Source organism: Hypomesus nipponensis, chromosome 5, assembly GCF_054491055.1.
Source record: "Hypomesus nipponensis isolate SF chromosome 5, ASM5449105v1, whole genome shotgun sequence".
Lineage (NCBI taxonomy): Eukaryota > Metazoa > Chordata > Actinopteri > Osmeriformes > Osmeridae > Hypomesus > Hypomesus nipponensis.
Window position 1 is genome coordinate 2,024,165 of NC_140365.1, and position 18,336 is coordinate 2,042,500.

The window sequence follows — 18,336 nt, forward strand, 5'->3', positions numbered from 1 at the left end:
TTATCAACACGTATTTGTGGTATTTTTACCCTTCCCCTCTTCTGAGTCACATGAACACATTTTACTGTCCCGTGACCAACTCCGAACAAATAGCAAGTGAATGAACCCTAGAATTAGGGTTGCGAGCATCATTGACAAACGTAGTTCAATGTCCGAACGGAGAGTGTATTTTCTGACTGAAGCCGAATCACTTGAAACCCCCAGACATATATTTTGAAGCTACGCCAACATTGCACGTTGTGTCCTGGGGAAAACTCGCCGAAACCTTGCAGATGAAGACAACTTTAACAAGCGGAAGTGCTGATCGCCCAGGATTTCGCTGTCTGATCCAACTGCGCAAGCTCAAAAGGTGAGCTATTTATTTGATGTGTGCGCAATTTCTAACTAAAATTCACACGTCAATAACGTACATAAAGCATATTAAAATGTAACGGATTAGAGGCTGGAACATCTGGCGTGCGATAGCGCAGGAAGAAGGCTACTTCCCTTTTCGGGATGGCTCGCTATACTTAAATGCGCGTTACCAGCATCAAATTGACTAGATATCTAGAAACTCAACTTGTAACCTTTGCGTATCAATAATCGCCGCCTAGTGCTACACACTGTGAGTAGTGCGTGGACCGTGTGTTATTGATTTAATACAGGCTAAACTGTAGCTAATTTGTGCAGGAAGCGTTAGTAGTCTAGTTACCGTCATGCATTGAGGTGTGCTTTTAACAAGGTGTGAAAAGTATGCCTTTGTGTGAACGTCATGTGTTAACATACATTTGCGATTAGAATTTAAACGTGAAATAATTTGAAAACGAATACCGAACAACTTTTCCCCTCAACAGGTTTACATGAACCACAAAGAACATTTCAGAAGACAACAGTGAAATGTCGGAACACACACCTCTCATCACACACGGGGTGTGTGGTCTACCGGTCAGCTCCACTTTTTGTGGCCTGGGCTCCGAGACCATGGGAGAAGTCCCGGCTTCCAGTGCTTCTCCCAGGAAGCTGAACACCTTCTTTGGGGTGATGGTTCCTACCATCCTCTCCATGTTCAGCATTGTACTCTTTCTACGAACGGGTGAGTGTATAAATTATAAATAAAAATACATTGTATTTGTAATGCGCCTTTCTTGTACTCAAAGCGCTATGAGTGTTATTGTATTGTACTATTGTTGTCATTGCTGTGTAATACTGTAGCTGAACTGTCATTGTTGTACTGTAGTCGAGATATTATTGTTGTTGCACTGTGACTGGTAGCTGAGATGCGGTTACTTTGTGGTCACATTTTTTTACTACTCACAGGCACTATCAGCTAAATGTACACTGTCTAATGCTACTGTATATGACACTAGCTGAGGGTCTGATTGACAAAGTGACGTCCGCAGTATGGAGGTCTAATTGATGTGTTTTCCTCCAGGGTTTGTTGTTGGTCATGCAGGCCTGCTGCAGGGTTTGTTGATGCTGTTGGTGGCCTACACCATCATCTCTCTCACCATCCTGTCCATCTGTGCCATATCCACTAACGGGGCGGTCCAGGGAGGGGGCGCTTACTGTATCCTCCCCCACAGAGGACTCAGAGTGCTCGGGCACTGTGACAACCATCCCTATGGAAGAACCATGTTGCAAGCCTGAAATGTAATGGGTGTTGCCGATGTTTGAAAAATGTCAAAGTGCTTTTTTCCCCCCCCCTTTTCTGAAGACTTATAAGGGCATTTGTTCTCTGTGATTTGACCCGATTGGGTCCGGCCGATTTAGATCTTCACAAAATATTGACCACGTTCCGAGGTGTCCAGTTTACTGTACTCTGTAGATACGTCCTATGCTCCTTGACATGCACGAACCAGTCATGATAAGCCGATCGTTGGGCCCTGAGTTTGGAGGCAGCATCGGCCTCATGTTCTTCTTGGCAAAGGTGTGTGCCTGTGGGGTGTACGTGCTGGGGCTCGTGGAGGCCATCTTGGATGTATTTGGTCAAGACCCAGGTATGTCATGTGACTTGTTTTTACCCCCTTTAACAACGTCCCAGCATCGACACACCTTACTGGGGAGTCTGCGAATGTGTCTTAAAGTTGCTCTGTCCGTTGATGCTTCCTGTCTCTACCACCTTAACAACTTCCCACTACGTCTCCACTTTACTGGGGGTTTGAATCAGTCTAAAAGTTCAAGTCTTTTATTGTCAGGTGCACAGAACCACACAGGGTCAGACTCAGTCACTGAAACGGCACTGAAATTCTTAGGACTAGACAACGCAAAGCAACCTGGCATAACATAAAATATAAGTACACAGAACATAGATTACATCTATGATAAGCAAAAATATAGTAAACCTCCTAAAATACAATAATATACAGTATTCAATACAGTATACTAAACCTCTAAATACACATAATAACCTATATTATTGTTATTGTTACTATATATTATTGTTATCTGTAATTAAGGAAGTTTTAGTATTAGGGTTAGTATAGTCAATTATTTATTGCTATCTGTATATTTAGGAAGTTTCACTTATTTAAGCTCAGCATAGATGTAAATTATGTTCTGTGTATTTATATGTTATGTTATGCCAGGTGCTTGCGTTTTCTTGTCTTAAGAATTTCAGTGCCCAGTCTGACCTTGTGTTGTTCTGTGTACCTGACAAATAAAAGATTTGCACTTGAAATACAAAGTTGCTCTCCCTGTCGATGTGGCCTGTCTCCCCGTCAGCGTTGTTGGAGACGGCGGGTGTGCGCGTTCTGCCTCAGGGTTACTGGTTCACGGTGCTCTACTCCTCCGCCATCCTGCTCCTCTGCCTGTTGGTGTGTCTGGTGGGAGCGCACATCTACGCCCGCACCGCCTTCATCATCCTGCTGCTGGTGACCGTCACCGTGGTGACCATCCTCATCAGCCCGCTGGTTGTGCCGCCCCAAGACTTCGTCATCGCCCACAGCGGCCCCGGCAACCAGACCCACCTGTACAACGTCAGCTACACGGGCTTCAACGCCACCACGCTCAGAAACAACCTGAACTGTGAGTCTCTGTGTTCAGTCTGAACGGCAGGTGGATTTCAGTCTCTTGATCTGCATGTGCGATATTCATCCCCATGCTCTACAACTGTTTGAGATGTTGCGCTGTGGACAGATCAATGTTTTCACTGCTCTGGACTTTGATACTGTCTTCATTCTGTTCTGACCATCGATGCTCCTGATGTGAATATCTTGTGACCAAGAGAATGACAGGAGAAAACAGGTTTTGTTAGCGTGTGATGTATTGTGACTTTTGCAATGCAACTGTTTCTGAGATAACCTGTAGAAAAGCGCTTGGCTTGACCACAGAGTTATCTCCGTGCTGCAACGGTCTGGCTCAGAGGTTAGTAGGAAGAAGTGAAACTATTCAGAGATGAAGTTGAGGGTTTTACGGTTTATTTATAGTATCACCGTTGTTTCTCTTCTCTGTCTCCGCAGCTGGCTACACGCTGGACTACAGCACCAACAAGGTGATGTCATTCGCCAGCGTGTTTGCTGTCATGTTCACTAGCTGCACCGGGATCATGGCTGGGGCTAACATGTCAGGTACTGATGGTGCTGAGGAAGTAGTAATAACATGACCAGAACTAGGGACATGGAGGGATGAGTAGATGGATATATAGATGGATGGACAGACAAGCAGACTGTTCATAGCTTTCATACTTTGTTGATCGCCTTTTGCAGTGAATTCTTTTCACCCCACAACTCCTCCGTCTGTTTGTGACCTTCTCCTCCGTCTGTTTGTGACGTTCTCCTCCGTCTGTTTGTGACGTTCTCCTCCGTCTGTTTGTGACCTTCTCCTCCGTCTGTTTGTGACGTTCTCCTCCGTCTGTTTGTGACGTTCTCCTCCGTCTGTTTGTGACGTTCTCCTCCGTCTGTTTTGTGACGTTCTCCTCCGTCTGTTTGTGACGTTCTCCTCCGTCTGTTTGTGACCTTCTCCTCCGTCTGTTTGTGACCTTCTCCTCCGTCTGTTTGTGACGTTCTCCTCCGTCTGTTTGTGACGTTCTCCTCCGTCTGTTTGTGACGTTCTCCTCCGTCTGTTTTGTGACGTTCTCCTCCGTCTGTTTGTGACGTTCTCCTCCGTCTGTTTGTGACCTTCTCCTCCGTCTGTTTGTGACGTTCTCCTCCGTCTGTTTGTGACGTTCTCCACAGGCGAGCTGAAGAACCCCAGTGTGTCAATCCCCAGAGGCACCATCACAGCGGTCCTTTACACCTTCATCGTTTACCTCCTCCTCTTCCTCCTCGTCAGCTCCACTTGTGACAGGTGAGCCTCCCCTCTCCTGTAGAGGGGGGGCGACACCTATTTACGCCTCTGTGTTTTCTTTTACGGATATCTAACCTGGTCAGGGCCCTCCTGGTTATCTAACCCCTGCTCCTGTGTGTGTGCCCCTGGTCAGGGCCCTCCTGGTTCAGGACTATGGATTCTTCCGGCTCATCAACATGTGGCCCCCCTTCGTCACCATCGGGGTGTACTGCGCCTCTCTGTCCGCCGCCATGAGCTCCCTGATCGGAGCGTCCCGGATCCTGCACGCCCTGGCCCTGGACCAGCTGTTTGGTGAGAGAGGGAACCTGCCTGTCAGAACGCGGCAGGAGGGCCCAGGCCACGTGCCGTCTGAAGCAGAAGAGCCAATCCGGAACTTTCTACATGTTTTGTTGACGTTGATGGTTAATGCCTCTGTGCGGTCCTCGCAGGTCTGCCTCTGGCACCGGCGGCCATCACGTCCCGCTCGGGGAACCCGTGGGTGGCGGTCGTGTACACCTGGGGCCTGGCTCAGGTGAGAGGAACAGGAAGTGTGGATACGTACAGGAAGTGTTGGGTTCTCCAGGCAGTGTCACACAGTGTTCTCTGCGTGTGTGTGTGTGTGTGTGTGGCAGTGTGTGGTGTTTGCTGGTCAGCTCAACACCATCGCAGGCCTGGTGACTGTGTTCTATCTGCTGGCCTACGCCGCCGTTGACCTGGCCTGTCTGGCGCTGGAGTGGGCCTCCGCCCCCAACTTCAGGTACCATCAAGTCACTTCCTGCTCTGACATCATCTGCTGTCACTTCCTGCTCTGACATCATCATTCACACATCCATTATCATCCTGCTCTGAAACCATTAGGGACAGTGAATCTCCACCTGTCACAGGTGTGTGTGTGTGTGTGTGTGTCAGGCCCACGTTCCAGGTGTTTTCCTGGCACACGTGTCTCCTGGGCATGGTCAGCTGCCTGGTGATGATGTTCGTCATCAACCCTGTGTACTCGTCTGCCAGTGTGGCTCTGCTGCTGCTGCTGCTGCTCTTCCTGCACTACCGCTCTCCCACCAGCAGCTGGGGCTACATCAGCCAGGCGCTCATCTTCCACCAGGTCTGGACACTCACACACACACACACACACACACAGTATATACACGCACATACGCTCACACACGTACACACACACTTATACACACACATGCGCACGCACACACGTTTACACACACACACACAGCAACCTGCACACACACCTGCTGAGCGTCTCCCCTCTCACCTGTCGGCAGGTGCGTAAGTATCTCCTGATGCTGGATGTGAGGAAGGACCACGTCAAGTTCTGGAGGCCCCAGGTGCTGCTGATGGTGTCTAACCCTCGCTCCTCCTGCCAGCTCATCAACTTTGTCAACCAGCTGAAGAAGGGAGGGCTGTTTGTGTTGGGCCACGTTCAGCTGGGAGACCTAGGTGACTGTTTCTATCATTCGTTAGGTTTTTAAAATCAGTTTACAAGCTTTAGTCAGTTTTTTTCAGGTGCGTCACAACCGTGTTGTACATCAGAGACGTCGCCTTTTCTTTATAAAAAAATACAAATGTATCTCGATGGTTGCCGTGACAGTGTGTTGTCTTGGTTACAGACTCGCTGCCCTCTGACCCCGTGCAGCAGCAGTATAACTTCTGGCTGAGCCTGGTGGACAAGCTGGGGGTGAAAGCCTTCGTAGACCTCACCCTGTCCTGTTCTGTCCGGCAGGGCACTCAGCACCTGCTACGCATCACCGGACTGGGTGAGACACAGGCCCGCCTGACTCCAGACACTTCACACATCTGCACTTTAATTTGAGTTTCGAACGACACTTTATATCTTTTTAACAACGCGATGTGTCTCACCTGCCCTAACCCTTCATCCCTGAAGGAGGCATGAAGCCCAACACTCTGGTCCTGGGCTTCTACGACAGCTGCACTCCGGAGGACTACTTCCTGCATGACCCAGCGTTCTGCAAGTCCTCGCTGGGCCCCTCCGGCGACGACGACACCTTCGGCGTGGACCTCCCCTCCCTCCAGGCCCACTTCCCCCCCGTGCGCCACACGGAGAGCCCTCGCTGGCTCAGCGCCGGAGAGTACGTCGGCATCGTCTCGGACGCCATCAAGATGAACAAGAACGTGTGCCTGGGCCGCTACTTCTTCCAGCTGGAGGGCGAGGGGCGGGAGAGCCGCACGGAGGGGGCGGAGAGGACCATCGACGTGTGGCCGCTGGACCTGCTGAGCCCGGGTCGCGGAGCCCTGGTGGACGTGGGCAGCCTCTTCCTGCTCCAGATGGCGTGTGTCCTCAACATGGCAGCCAGGTGGCGCCGCGCCAGGATGAGGATCTTCCTGTGCGTGGAGGCCGAGTCCGGCGACCAGGGCTGGCTGGCGAAGGAGGAGACCTTCAGGGAGCTGCTGAGCAAGCTGCGGATCCGAGCCTCCATCACCATCGTCCCCTGGGACGCCGTGGCGCAACTGCACTGCCGGCGGCCCGAGCCCGACGACGACCCCGACGACGACCCCTCCGAGACGGCCTCCGTTCTCTCGGAGCGTTTCCTGTCCGCCGTCAACCGCCTGCTGATGGACTACAGTTCCCAGGCTGCCGTGCGCTTCCTGTATCTGCCACGCCCACCCACGCTGTCCAGCCAATCGCAGCAGTACTTGGCTCAGCTGGACGCGATGACTCAAGGCTTAGGTCCCACCCTTCTGATTCACGGGCTCACCCCGGTCACATGCACCGACCTCTGACTCCGTCGGTTCTCTGACATCGTTCTCGTTGTGCAATTAGACGTACCATTAGGTCAGGAAGTGTACAATATACCCGTGATATTTATTAGGACCAATGTGCACGGCCTCATATAAAGGGATGTTTGTATATAGGTACTGTTCTGTAAGCACAGAACAAACGGCACATCATTGCCGTTTCATCCACAGATAACCAGACACGTTTCAAAAGACCTGGTGTACAGTAATACCCTCTTGTGTTGACGCTGCAGTAAAACAAAATGAAGCTTGTGGGTTGGCTAGGTTAGAGGTCAAACAAAGGGATGAGAGAGGTGGGTGTCACGTGGCCTCACACACCGCCCGGCTTCTGTAGGAGGTCCAGAGAGGCTGAAGGGCTGTTCTGTTACAGACGACATCCATTTTAAGGCCACTACCTATTCTCTTCAGCAGTGTAGAACGTATGCTGTTATGATGGTGTTGTGGTTGAGGTAAAGAGATAACTCGCTATCTCTTATTTTGTTCTCTAATATGCTATTATGTTGTCATTGGACAAAGGGAAAATATGCTATCTCACCGTGGAATTTCTTAATCCTAAATATTGTGCTTATTTTGCTGTAGTTCTCTAATGTACACAGAACATTTGCTTTAGTTTGGAAGGTAGTAGCAGACTATTCCGGGCTTAGGGTCGGCCATCATTCCTGCTTGTCCAGACCCTCTTAGTATCCACTTCCTGTTCACCGGCTCACTAACACTGATACAACAGCAGATGTCTCTCTCTCTCGTCCAATAGCATCTCTTCCCTTCCTGTGTTCAGGACCAGCCAGCATCCTCACTCAGTGTATGCTTACCTGATCACGCACAGATGGGATCTTTGTATTTATAAAAGTTACTTTGGAATACTTGATACACCCGCGCAAATGTCTGCAGTTGTTACTGGGTGTCCGTTAGTCTGAGAGAGGCCCAGACAGGGGGATTCTCTGCTTGGGTCTACCCACACTTCATAAGCTGTCCTCAGGTGAAGTTGCCCAGACTCCTGGGTGTATGAGGGGGTTATCCTGCATGAACCAGGCTGCTGCCCTCACGAGCTGTCTGATACTGAACTCTTATACTGGGAAAACAAAGCAGTGACATAAATGTTGTTTTATTGCAATTAGATAATGATGCTTTTGTCAAATGCATTTTCGTTATTACGTGTTACACAGTAATATATATATACTTGAAGTAAAAAAAAGATTTGAGTGTTTATAAGATATAAATATAATAAAAAAGATAAAAATGTTCTCTTGGTGTTGATATTTAAATGTTAACGAAATCTCCTATGCTGTGTCGATGGCCTCTACAAATGTTCAAGAGTTTAGACAGTGTTTAACTGTCTGAGAGTAGCATCAGCAGACTGAAAGACAGGATTTATAAACATCCCTGACCTCACACAGACCATCCACACCTGTCCAAACAGAAACATTCAAAGCAGAAACATCCCAGCTTCAGGGTGTAGATATGGTGGGAACATTGAGGGCTTCAAGTAACGTAACATAACAATATACAAACATTGCTGTTGTTTGAATATTGACACACACAAACTAAGCCCTTGCTCCGGACCCTGGTTATGGGTCATAGAGTAATATTGTATTCAAGCATCCACTCTCATCCAAAACCACACAGAGGACCGTTTGAATCTGTAATCTCTTGATCATCAGTCAGATACCCAACCACTGGGCTTTACCCACCTCATAACATACAGTAACTCAATATTTATATGTACTGTATGTTAGAGTGCATATATTGATAGAAACAGCGTGTTCATCTTTTGTGAAGCTCTAAGCTCCTCGTCTTCACAGACCCGATGACTTCCTGGTCCTGTTTCCCAGCTCTCCTCTCATTGGTCAGCATGGGATCCGGAATGTTTTCCAGCTGGCTCACGCAGTAGGAAGAGAGTCGTAGCCAATCAGGAAGTAAAACGGAGAGGGCTATATTCTGTGAGAGGGTGGAGAAACTGCCACAGTCATACACATTGTAGATTTAGTGTGTCTGAGTGAGTAAGTGTGTGTGTTTGTCTGTGTGTGTCTGTGGTTGGGTGTGCCTGTGTGTGTGTGTGTGTGTGTGCGTCCCAGACAGACCTGCAGAGCATGGGACAGACAGCCGCTGGTGTAGGAGGACAGGCACACGGTGTTCAGAGCCTCTCTGGCAAAATCAGACGCCGTCTTCACCAGGAAATTGACGGGTATGTTGTGGGTCATGTTGGTGGACACCATGAAGGGCGCCACACACTGGTGGGAAGAAATACTACATGAAGCACCTCATGAAGCACCTCATGAAGCACCTCATGAAGCACCTCATGAAGCACCTCATGAAGCACCTCATGAAGCACCTCATGAAGCACCTCATGAAGCACCTCATGAAGCACCTCATGAAGCACCTCATGAACCCCAGTCATGAACAACATCACAACACGGAAGAAGAGATTTGTGTTTTCTTTGTCCGTACCTGAACAGTGACTCCTCGAGACTGGTATTCTGAATTCAGACATCTGGAGAAATACGTCACAAACGTCTGCAGAGACAACATGTACAACAGGTGACTATCCAATTTCCCCTGAGCGAGAGAGACAGAGAGAGAGAGAGAGACGGAGAGAGAGAGAGAGAGAGAGAGAGAGAGAGAGAGACAGAGACAGAGACAGAGAGAGAGAGAGAGAGAGAGAGAGACAGAGACAGAGAGAACACACCTTGGTAGAGGAGTAGAGACAGAGACAGAGAAAGAGAGAGAGAGAGAGAGAGAGAGAGAGAGAGAGAGAGAGAGAGAGAGAGAGAGAGAGAGAGAGAGAGAGAGAGAGAGAGAGAGAGAGAGAGAGAAAGAGAGAGAGAGAGGACACACCTTGGTAGAAGAGTAGAGCGCCAGCAGTGGCTGAGGTCGTGCACCTGCCTCCGACGACAAGTTGATAATCAGACCACGCCCCCTGAGAAGGACAGGAAGGGAACATGTCTTTCCAGGAAGCTCACATTTCTCAGAATGTGGATATCATCTCTAGATATCATCTCTAGATATCATGTCTAGATATCATCTCTAGATATCATCTCTAGATATCATGTCTAGATATCATCTCTAGATATCATCTCTAGATATCATGTCTAGATATCATCTCTAGATATCATCTCTAGATATCATGTCTAGATATCATCTCTAGATATCATCTCTAGATATCATGTCTAGATATCATCTCTAGATGTCATCTTGCTTGTCACCTACCTTTCAACCATGCGAGGAAGAATCAGTCTGGTCATCTGTGGAATTACATCATCATCATCAACATGATTCATCAATCTTCACCATCCTCCTCATCATCGTTACCATCCTCATCATCAATCATCATCGTTAACCATCGTCAAGCGTTTCTCACATGCTGATCAAGGCGACCCGCTTTTACCTGAGTCACAGAGAGGACGTTGCAGTTGACCACCTGGGTGATTCTCTGAAGACAAACACACCAAAAACAAAGAAATTCAATATTTCTTACTTCAGCTTAACAACAACAACAGCAACAACTTTGTTTCACTTCAGAAACAGTAGGAGACTTGCTGTGGTTGCGTGGGGGGGGGTTTGGATCCTACCTGTTCACAATCAGGAACCTCAAGGAACAGTGCAAAGTGTCCTGTGTAGTTCATTCCTACATTGTTCACTGCCATGATAGCGGCCGGGGAGACACAGAGGGCTTCATGTTAATAATGATCCATTCAAGGTCTCCATCTCTCACAGCCCTCCACTGTGACCCCTGGTTGATCCTTGCCCTGGTCATTACCCAGAATGCCTATGTCCAGGCCCTGCAATTGCTGGGCGATGGCGGGGTAGATGGCTGAGCCCTCGGTGAAGTCTGTCTGGATGGTTCTGGTCTGTCTTCCATACTGATTCTCTGAAACACACACAAATACTTTGTTGCTGCACTTGAGTCGTTTTTTTCTGGCATCAGTACTTCACTCTTATTCTGACAACTTTTTACTAAAACAAGTAGTAGTAATGAAGAATATGTCAAGGCCCACACTGCTTTACTTTAACTTAAGTGAAAAAGCGTCGTCAAGTGTTTACCAGTCTTTTTAAACATGAGTATTTGTACTTCTACTTGAGTGAAGGATGTGTGTACTTTGGCCATCTCTGTTATATTGTCTGTATATACAGTTATGTATCTATCTCTCTAAACTCACCAATTTCCTTGGCAACAAGTTGGAGCTTGTCTTCGGAGCGGCTGATCAGGACCATGTCCAGTCCTCTTCTGGACAGCTGCAGAAGACAAGAGGACTCTCAGGTTCAGCTGCTGTTTGTTGTGTATTTGTGTTTGCATATGTTCTAATTTACAAGGGAACTATAAATGACTCACTTCGTGTGCGTAAGCTCTACCGATCCCTGAGGTGGCACCTGTGACAACTGGATGAAAGAGATAATGGTGACGTTTTCACACCTGTGTAATCATTGTAACTGCACCTGTGCCTGACAAGAATGATGTAAGAGTCACTTCATGAGAACATTCCTCCTCCTTGTGGTCAGAAAGCCAGGCAGGATCATCATTTTGGTCATTATGTACTTTTCAATTGTTTAGGACTGTTGATGTTGGCAGCGACTTTGAGTCGCTGAGTAGTGTAACAGCTGTGCAAAAACTAGAAGGTAGGCTGTGTTCCCTTTTGAGACTTGTATGGAACCGTACCCGGGAAAATCCTGTTCTGCCACACAGCCCATACGATCAGGGTGGAACAGCTCCCATCTAAAATCAATTTTTCACATTTTCTATATCCAATATCCCATTCAGTTCTAGGCCTGACAGTGCTGACAAGTTAAATTAAATACTAAAAAATATACAAATATCAGTTCTTCATCTTAACTTCAACTATGCATTTAGTTCCTCAACATCAACAAATGGCAAAAAAAAGATGGTTTTGTTGCTGTTGAATTTGTCAACACTGGGCCAAACCGTAACTATTTTAAATATCTTAACATTATAAAATGTATTTAGGAATGTACAAACACACACACACACACATAATGTAATACATTGTTAAATGCATTTTGGAATGCACACGCACACACACACACACACACATCAATAATGTAGGCCTATATGTGTGAGTGCGTTGTCATAAAATGTTGTAACTCAACGACCCTTACCTGCCCATTGTCCGTAGGTTTTTAAATTAACATGCCAAGTTTCTGAAAGCACGTACACTCTGAATCCTCGCCAGCATCTCCACGACCATTTCACTAAGTAGTATAGAACATAGAGGCCGCCGATGACAACAAGTCCGCACAAAAGCACAGAATCTGATACATGAGTCATTATTTGTGCCTACGTCTTTACAACAAAGCAATGGATCATAATATGTATTCTCTTTCACAGTCTTATATATAAGAACCCTAACATAACTTTGACATGCAGCCGTTCAAGCAACTAACATACCGCCCATCAATCGTATTAAGTGTGTATTGGTCAGTGTGACGGCCCCGCCTCTGAAAAGTTAGCCTCAGTATGATTTACAGTTCTCATTCTTCTGTAATCTAATCCAAGTTGTCAGTTGTAGTTATCAATCCGTGCGTCGTGCGACTCAACCACAGTGTCATTGTGTTTTCATTGTAGGCTATCACTGAGTTGTCCTCGATCCGCTGATAATTATTTTGCCACATTCGACTTGTAAGACATCCAAAACCACAGGCAGAGCATGTGCGTGCGTGGATCTTGAGATAAATGTACGTGTTTGTAAATAGTGTGCCGAAACGGCATTGTTCTTCTCTGTGTACAAACTGTCGGTTCCAGAAACGCTATCAGAAAGTAATGAACGAACAGTAAATGATACCTGGGCCGCTTGTCTTTGACGCTGCGGTGGCAGATGGTTGTTGCTTCTCTGCAACGCTAGAGAGAGCTGGAGACGCCTCCAGAAACTAAATTAAAAGTAAAAGTAGATTTCAAACCTGGGATTCCTCTGTTGTGACGCGTGAATAAGAGCACAAAAAAAATCTGATATTTGATCGACAGAAGTGGAATTTCTGAATTCATTTATAAAAAGGTAACCTAACAGTTAGATAGGCTACGAGATACCTTAGGATAACTTCAATGTGTGTTAGAATCTGGGCTGTTGGTAAATTGTTCATGTCAAATATAAACATTTAGAGAATAGGCTACCATGGATCAGTTACTGCTGTAAGTTAAGGAACTGTATTCGGCTCTATGTTCAACCGAACCATGACACACCATCGTGTTCTTCTTGTTTCATGAACAGTGTTTCTTAATGTTTTCAGCTCCAGCAGAAACATGAGTCAGTCCTCAGTTCTGCCGCAGGTGAGATAACTTCGCACTTCTGTTCCTCGATTTCACACTGTACTTTTTATTCCACTATTTGCACGTCTCTTTGGACAAACGCGCTCGCGGAATAAATATAATGTAACGTAAAGTGTGTCGTATTTTTTACATGGACTTTACCCCCCCCCCCCCCCCCCCAGCCGCCACTGACGTGCCCGCGTTGTAAGAACACGGGAGCGCGGGAGGTGAGCGGTCAGCTGGCCGTTTGCCGTAGTTGCTCGCCCATTATGAGGCATGTGTACCAGTTCTGCTGGGCCTGCAAGAGAGAGTGGACTGGCCAGGCGGGGTCGGGGGTGTGCTCCCGCCCTGACTGCGCCCTCCGTGCTGCCCTGCTCTCCTCCGAGGTCATCAGGAATCAACGCAGCTCCGTCAACGGCTGCCCTTTCTTCAGGGCGTGTCCTGGATGCACGGCCCTCCTCACACACACTGGAGACGGCTGCCCCAACATCGACTGCCCGGAATGTGGAGAGATTTTCTGTTTCCGCTGCCTGAAGACGGAATGTGATGATGATTATGATAATGATAGTGATGATGATGATGATGATGATGATGATGATGATGTTAATGATGATGATATTGATGTGTTAGAGGTTCCGTCACATTATACATGTACTATTGTGGATAATAGTCAGATGATCATAGATTAGGGACTCGGGAGTGTAGGGGCCCGGTGTTGACCAGTCTTACTGACTTTTGATTTGAATATTTTTTGTCATAGTGACATCAGTACTTTTACAAGAAGTATAAATCAGTAATATAACTTCTTTGTTAGAGAAGATCACGAAAAAATTTAAATGATAAAAATATGTTTTTAGTTGTTCTTCAGTCTCTGTCTTTGTCTCTTTAAATGTCCCTGGCCCTTGATAAAGACTTTAAATGAATGTATATTAACCAAGTGGGCCCAGACCCGTGTCTTTACTTAGCTGGATCTCTACTGTAAACATAGGCGTACATTTAGGGTGGGACAGTAGGGATATGTCCCCACCCATGGGCGTATCTTGCCCTATTTTGGGGGGGCATGTCTATTTTTTTTATTTCATATTTTAAATCTAAATGTGTTCATTTATCTTTCTAAAACCCACTAGAGGACACTATTTAAAAATATATTTTCAAAAAATTATTCTGCATGGGGGAACATGCCCCCAGACCCCCCTAGTTTTGCTGGGTCACAGGAAAAACAATAGGTTGTATCAAGGGGCTTAGCCACCCCAAAAAGTGGGAACCTACTTTCGCCCCTGTCCCCACCAATGTTAGAAAATATGTAATTGTACCCACCAATAATTGCGAGTCTAAACATATTTTTTTCATTCTTTTAAACATTTTCGGCTCCACGATTGGTTAACTCTCTCAAGGTCACAGTTACTCCTGACTGGCAGGAGAGGGCTGTCACAATGTGAACCAGCCTGTCAACTAACAGTGGTCGGGTGAGCGTCGAAGCGAGACTAAAAGATTTAATTACTGACGTTTTGGCAGGCTACTCCTGTACGGTATACGTTAACATTGAGTGAATTATAAACGATAAAATCGAGTTATATTACACTCCTGTATATTATTGTTGAAAATGTAGTTCTATAGTATTTTCTAAAGTTAACGAGCCTTAGCTAGCTCTGGAACACAACTACGGAATTGTCTGCTTTTATCTGACATTTATTTGTCTTGAATGGAGACTATGCCGTAGTTACGGTCGAACCTAGCTAGTACCAGCAAACTTGTAAAAGGATTTGGTAAAACTGTGTCCCCACCAATGTTCAAACTAAACCTACACCCTTGACTGTAAATAAACATTTGATAAACATTTTCAGCCACATTCAACATCAACAACAACTGGCAACAACTGGCTGTTTCTTTCATATTTTAAATCTAAATTTGTTAATATCTCTTCCTAAAACCCACTAGAGGACACTATTTAAAAGGATTTTTTCAAAAATGTATTCTGGGTGAACATGCCCCCAGACCCCCCTGATTTTGCTGGGTCACAGGAAAAATAATAGTTTGTATCTAGGGGCTTAGCTACCCCAAAAGTGGGAACCTAGATTCGCCCCTGGCTATCAGAAAGTAATGAACGAACAGTTAATGATACCTGGGCCGCTTGTCTTTGACGCTGCGGTGGCAGATGGTTGTTGCTTCTCTGCAACGCTAGAGGGAGCTGGAGACGCCTCCAGAAAGTAAAAGTAAAAGTAGAATTCCAACCTGGGATTCCCCTGTTGTAACCGTAAATAAGAGCACAGAAAATAGGATATTGGATCTAGATAAGTGGAATTTCTTAATGTAATTATAAAAAGGTAAACTAGGATAACTAGGATATCTTCAATGTGTGTTAGAATATGGGCTGTTGGTAAAATGTTCGTGTCAAATATAAATATTTAGGGAATAATAGGCTACCATGGATCAGTTACTGCTTTAAGTTAAGGAACTGTATTCGGCTGTATGTTCAACTGAACCATGAAACACCATCGTGTTCTTCTTGGTTCATGAACAGTGTTTCTTAATGTTTTCAGCTGCAGGTCCAGCAGAAACATGAGTCAGTCTTCAGTTCTACCGCAGGTGAGATAACTTCGTACTTCTGTTCCTCGATTTCACACTGTACTCTTTATTCCACTATTTGCACGTCTCTTTGGACAAACGTGCTCGCTGAATGAATAAAATGTAACGTAAAATGTATCGTATTTTTTACATGGACTGTACCCCCCCCCCCCCCCCCCCCAGCCGCCACTGACGTGCCCGCGTTGTAAGAACACGGGAGCGCGGAAGGTGAGCGGTCAGCTGGCCGTTTGCCGTAGTTGCTCGACCATTACAAAGCATGTGTACCAGTTCTGCTGGGCCTGCAAGAGAGAGTGGACTGGCCAGGCGGGGTCGGGGGTGTGCTCCCGCCCTGACTGCGCCCTCCGTGCTGCCCTGCTCTCCTCCGAGGTCATCAGGAATCAACGCAGCTCCGTCAACGGCTGCCCTTTCTTCAGGGCCTGTCCTGGATGCACGGCCCTCCTCACACACACCGGGCAGGGCTGCCCCAACATTGTCTGCCCACGATGCGGAAAGAGTTTCTGCTTCCGCTGCCTGAAGGAAAGATGCTATCCAATATTTTTGGGGAGGAGGCAGGATCTGTTTCGCCTTTTAAATCTGATGCCTGAGACTCCTTCACTTGATGAATGTACTATTGTTGACAATAGTCAGACACTCCAAGATTAGGGGAGAGTATGAGCTCAGTGCAGAACATAGGCAAAATTCTGATGCGATTCTTTGTAATCATAGAGAAATCAGTACTTTTTTACAAACAGTAGCATACTTTGTTTTAGAAAATCATCACAGAAAAATGATTTATTAAAGTCTATTTCAGTTGTTCTTTGACATATCTCTCTTGTCTTTGTCTCTTTAAATGACACTGGTCTTTGATGAAGACTTAAAATTCATGTAACTTGTTAGTAACCCAGTGGGCCCAGACCCATGTCTATACTTAGCTGGATCTCATACTGTAAATAACCTCAGATCTGACCCGGACTATTTATAACTCCAAGATTACCTGCTTGAAGTATCTGCGTTTAATCAGAGGTAATACCAGGTATTTACTGCAACTCAGCCTAGATTACTACTATGGGAACACCCAGAGCTTTATTTTCTTAGTGGATTATGAATTCCTAATAAAATGTATCTTCAAGAGAAGTGTTTGGTTTGATGAGGAGGGTGTCAATATCACTTCATTTGTCTTCTAATACTCAAAGAGGAGATTTTTGTGTTTAGGGTTAGTGTGTGTGTTGCCACTGTAAGCTGCTGAGAGGTCATAGGCATTCATAATCAGGGGTTTTCCATTGAGCTCCTAGGCTGTTTAACAAGCACTCTATTTACGGAACAGGCCTCAATACTGTCATCTGAATCTGCAACAAACCTCTTAAAGCTGGCACATTATAAACCAGTGACTGACTTCTAACCTCATTAACAGGCCTGCACAAGTACCCCTGCCAGTAAGCATGTGGCCCCGTTGGTATGTTTCATCACAGCCTGAATTGTTCTTATATAACTGAGCCTATTTCAATGAAATTGACACTGCAGGACCCCTGTATTTGTAGGATTTAATGGTCGTAAGGGATCCACAACGTTTTTTCACTCTGATATTCTAAACATAGCCTTCATACTTCAGTTCACCTGGGATTTCAGTCCTCTGCCCAAGTCTCTGAGGTCAGGTCCAATCATGATCTTCCCTGGAATCAGCTGATGTTTGTTGGGGTGAGGAGGGTTGGGGATGTCGGTGGTATCCCAGTAAGCCTTTTCTATTCTCCTCCCTCGGGTCTGTACGTAATTTGACACAGCGCTTAGCAGTGAGAAGAAACAGAACTCTGTGTTGCGTGTTGAGATGATGGAAAAGCTGTCTCACTGCGGGGTGTTGGCACCCCCTCAGCACACTCTGTATGGCCTGCACATTAGATAACTGTAGGCAGGGGCGTTGGTAGACTCTTTTTACTGGGGCACGTGCCCCAGTATAAATCTGCTGTGCCCCAGTAAAATCTAAAGATTGAGTTTTAACAGTGAACTTTTAATAGTCAGAAACTGTACTGAGCGGATTTCGCTCGACTCAAACTCACATCGATGAAATGATATGAGTGGCAAAGAGTCAAGGATAGGGTTCCTGTCGCATGAGGAGGCCATCAAGACAGGTTTAGCTATGTTCGCCCCATAGTGTTAGCTACCTAAATAGCCGATGAGCTAGAAAGTCCGGCTTTCACAGCAAACGTTGACCACAGTAGCGGTTCGTATAGCCAGCTAACTGTAGCAGTGGCCAAACTTACATGGTTATTATTTTAGGATTGTATGATTGCCCCAGTATAATACCTCACCATGTTAGTTTGCAGTCACGACAGTATCCGTTAGCTGGGCTAAATAAGTGCTGTCGGTGGACCTGGATGGTAATTAGGTCACACCAAAGAGCCTAGGGGCTTGCTCTCCACACTCATAGCTGTCCAGATGACTTCCAGTTCTGCTGAGGGGACAGGGTGAAGGCTGGGGGGGGGGGGGTGGAGGCTGGTGACCAGGGTGGAGGCTGG

At 46.4% G+C, this 18,336-nt stretch overlaps 3 protein-coding genes across 5 annotated transcripts; 2 read left to right on the plus strand and 1 right to left on the minus strand.

Moving 5' to 3' along the window:
• Nucleotides 1-64: 64 nt before the first annotated feature.
• On the plus strand, nucleotides 65-8,249 carry slc12a9 (solute carrier family 12 member 9). The gene is made up of 14 exons (XM_084697961.1): nucleotides 65-349; nucleotides 834-1,072; nucleotides 1,412-1,546; nucleotides 1,839-1,976; nucleotides 2,701-3,003; nucleotides 3,438-3,545; nucleotides 4,152-4,263; nucleotides 4,397-4,554; nucleotides 4,692-4,774; nucleotides 4,875-4,999; nucleotides 5,152-5,344; nucleotides 5,517-5,691; nucleotides 5,862-6,008; nucleotides 6,137-8,249. The coding sequence occupies exons 2-14, from the start codon at nucleotides 877-879 to the stop codon at nucleotides 6,991-6,993; spliced, it is 2,730 nt and encodes a 909-aa protein (XP_084554087.1). The 5' UTR covers nucleotides 65-349; nucleotides 834-876; the 3' UTR covers nucleotides 6,994-8,249.
• hsd20b2 (hydroxysteroid (20-beta) dehydrogenase 2) lies at nucleotides 8,110-12,524 on the minus strand. Of its 3 annotated transcripts, XM_084697964.1 has the most exons (12): nucleotides 12,407-12,524; nucleotides 12,118-12,210; nucleotides 11,336-11,382; nucleotides 11,163-11,238; nucleotides 10,763-10,873; nucleotides 10,575-10,642; nucleotides 10,391-10,435; nucleotides 10,213-10,247; nucleotides 9,841-9,922; nucleotides 9,454-9,519; nucleotides 9,087-9,236; nucleotides 8,110-8,943 (listed from the first exon to the last, which is right to left on the minus strand). In XM_084697964.1, the coding sequence occupies exons 1-12, from the start codon at nucleotides 12,411-12,413 to the stop codon at nucleotides 8,770-8,772; spliced, it is 954 nt and encodes a 317-aa protein (XP_084554090.1). In that variant the 5' UTR covers nucleotides 12,414-12,524; the 3' UTR covers nucleotides 8,110-8,769. The 3 variants fall into 3 exon arrangements, with proteins under 3 accessions (XP_084554090.1, XP_084554089.1, XP_084554091.1); XM_084697963.1 differs by lacking the exon at nucleotides 12,407-12,524 and having other exon boundaries at nucleotides 12,118-12,322; XM_084697965.1 differs by lacking the exon at nucleotides 12,407-12,524 and having other exon boundaries at nucleotides 8,802-8,962; nucleotides 12,118-12,324.
• A 2,958-nt stretch (nucleotides 12,525-15,482) lies between these two features.
• On the plus strand, nucleotides 15,483-16,899 carry LOC146287721 (E3 ubiquitin-protein ligase RNF19A). Its single transcript, XM_084698624.1, has 3 exons — nucleotides 15,483-15,585; nucleotides 15,802-15,847; nucleotides 16,010-16,899. Exons 2-3 carry the CDS (start codon nucleotides 15,821-15,823, stop codon nucleotides 16,487-16,489), a joined length of 507 nt encoding a protein of 168 aa, XP_084554750.1. The 5' UTR covers nucleotides 15,483-15,585; nucleotides 15,802-15,820; the 3' UTR covers nucleotides 16,490-16,899.
• Nucleotides 16,900-18,336: the final 1,437 nt, after the last annotated feature.

What these genes read in the sequence shown, in the direction of transcription:
- LOC146287721 (XM_084698624.1), top strand. Translation starts at nt 15,821, where the DNA reads ATGAGTCAGTCTTCAGTTCTACCGCAG. An exon ending in AGTCTTCAGTTCTACCGCAG is followed by an intron (nt 15,848 to 16,009) that starts GTGAGATAACTT and finishes CCCCCCCCCCAG; the next exon opens with CCGCCACTGACGTGCCCGCG.
- hsd20b2 (XM_084697963.1), bottom strand. Translation starts at nt 12,286, where the DNA reads ATGACTCATGTATCAGATTCTGTGCTTTTGTGCGGACTTGTTGTCATC. An exon ending in ACTTGTTGCCAAGGAAATTG is followed by an intron (nt 10,874 to 11,162) that starts GTGAGTTTAGAG and finishes TGTGTGTTTCAG; the next exon opens with AGAATCAGTATGGAAGACAG. An exon ending in AGGTTCCTGATTGTGAACAG is followed by an intron (nt 10,436 to 10,574) that starts GTAGGATCCAAA and finishes GTTTGTCTTCAG; the next exon opens with AGAATCACCCAGGTGGTCAA.
- slc12a9 (XM_084697961.1), top strand. Translation starts at nt 877, where the DNA reads ATGTCGGAACACACACCTCTCATCACACACGGGGTGTGTGGTCTACCG. An exon ending in CCAGGGAGGGGGCGCTTACT is followed by an intron (nt 1,547 to 1,838) that starts GTATCCTCCCCC and finishes TGCACGAACCAG; the next exon opens with TCATGATAAGCCGATCGTTG. An exon ending in GGCTGGGGCTAACATGTCAG is followed by an intron (nt 3,546 to 4,151) that starts GTACTGATGGTG and finishes CGTTCTCCACAG; the next exon opens with GCGAGCTGAAGAACCCCAGT.